The sequence below is a fragment of the Aplysia californica genome, unplaced genomic scaffold (assembly GCF_000002075.1).
Source record: "Aplysia californica isolate F4 #8 unplaced genomic scaffold, AplCal3.0 scaffold01243, whole genome shotgun sequence".
Taxonomy (NCBI): domain Eukaryota; kingdom Metazoa; phylum Mollusca; class Gastropoda; order Aplysiida; family Aplysiidae; genus Aplysia; species Aplysia californica.
The window spans coordinates 100,187-102,283 of record NW_004798513.1 but is presented as its reverse complement, the minus strand read 5'-3'; the positions used below and the strand labels follow the sequence as shown (position 1 = coordinate 102,283).

Here is a 2,097-nt window from a genome sequence, read left to right as displayed (position 1 = left end):
ATCCCCGTTAGCCTTGACATTTTCCTCACTTTCTTGGGAAATTCATTTTTCTTTGCCTACTTTAAGACATTCCAACTGAATTTGACTCAATCATTTAATATAATATTATGTTTGAAGAGCTTTATCTTGTGCAATATCAAAACACTAGATAAATATGACCCATGATTCCATCGTAGTTACCTGAAAACACCAGGTAACCATGTGTGAGGCATCGTGGTGAAATCAGGCGCTCGTCAAAATAATGGAATCGAAGAATGGGCAATTTTTGTTTATTTGGAAATTTTAATTGATTTTTTCGTTGAAAATGTTGGGCTCAAAGTAATTTATATCCACTTTTAAACACATTCTTGCATGGATTTTACTGATGAAGATTGATCAAAGTCACACACAAATTGTAAATATATAGTTTCCAAGGACACTACAGCTTTCGAAGTCCTCAATCTGAGGTGTCCATTTTCTCGTGAAATTTATCACTAACACCACGCTACCTTAGATTTATAATGTTCTATCTGACACATTGGTCGTTTTGAGTGGATTTCCTCAAAATCAAAAGCCATAACTCCGAGGTCAAAAAACCAATTTTAATGTTCTATCTGCTCTATCAAAATCGTAAGATTATTCAGAGTCGTTATTTAGATATTCAAAGAATTGGATTCGGAAAAGCTTGACATGTTGTAAAGCTCAAAATAGAACGTTCTTGCTTCTATACAAATCAGCACTAAACATTGATGTGAGTCTGAATCCACTTAAGAAACCAAAAAAAATTAAAAGAAAACTCTTCCTGATACACCTTGGCGTTCGTTGCTGTAAGCTACATGTATAAAACAGTATAAAAAACAGTTATCAAAAAGGTAAATCTGACACTTTATTTTACTTCTTCCAGACACATTTTAGCCTTTGCTGTTTTAAGCTACACGTATAAAACATTTATTAAAATGGTAAATCTTACATTTCATTCTATAACATGTACTTCCTGACATAATAAGGAAGTCATTGGTACTTGTCGTGTGAAAATAGTAATCATAAAGATCAACCTAACACTTGACATCATTGACTTCTTCCTGGCTATAAATAGAGTTACCGTATCAAAAAAGGTAACGCTGACACTTTATTTTGTACTTCTTCAATTTGACTTTACTTTTTCCTGCATTTATCAAAAAGGTAAAACTGACACTTTATTTTGTACTTCTTCAATTTGACTTTACTTCTTCCTGCATTTATCAAAAAGGTAAAACTGACACTTTATTTTGTACTTCTTCCTGCCTATAAAAACATACATAAAAAATATAAAGCTGACACTTTATTTCATTTTTTCCTGACACACTTTGGCGGCTGCATTTTTTAAGCTACATGTATAAGAATAGTTATCAAAAAGATAAACCTTACATTGAATTTTACTACTTACGAACACATTAATTGCTTTAAGTCACACGTATAAAAACAATTAAAAAAACAAAAAACCTAACACTTGACTTGACTTTTTCCGGACTATAAAATCAGTTAGATCTACCAAAAAGGTAGAGCTTACAATTTATATAACTTCTTCCTTACACATTAAGCTGGTCGTTGCTACATTCATAAAAACAGCTATCAAAACGGTAAAGCTGACACCTTTTACTTCTTCCTGACTATTAAAACAGTTAGCAAAAAAGGTAAAGTTGACACTGTATTTCACTTCTTTCTGACACACTTTGGCGGATGCTTTTTTTTAGCTACACTTGTAGAAAAAAACAGTCATAAAACATGTAAGCCTAACACTTTCTTTTACTTCTTCTTGACTATACATTACAATTATCAAAAAGATAAAGCTGACACTTTATTTTACTTTTTCCTGACACATTAAGGCGTTCATTACTACATGTATAAAACATTTATCAAAAAGGTAAGCCTAACACTTTTTTTTTACTTCTTCCTGACTATAAATTACAATTATCAAAAAGGTAAAACTGATGCTTTATTTTAATTCTTCTTGACAATAAATTACAATTATCAAAAAGGTAAAGCTGACACTTTATTTTACTTTTTCCTGACACATTAAGGCATTCATTACTACATGTATAAAATAGTTATCAAAAAGGTAAACCGAACACTTTCTTT

The 2,097-nt window shown here is 31.0% G+C and overlaps 1 protein-coding gene across 1 annotated transcript in view; it reads right to left on the bottom strand.

Moving 5' to 3' along the window:
* Positions 1-262: 262 nt before the first annotated feature.
* LOC101851696 (fibrillin-2) overlaps positions 263-2,097 on the bottom strand; it is a gene marked incomplete in the record, with an annotated part of 51,411 nt that continues 49,576 nt past the window's right edge. The window contains 1 exon segment of the mRNA XM_013090370.2: positions 263-1,332. Within this exon segment, the coding sequence (XP_012945824.2) occupies positions 1,306-1,332 (27 nt within the window).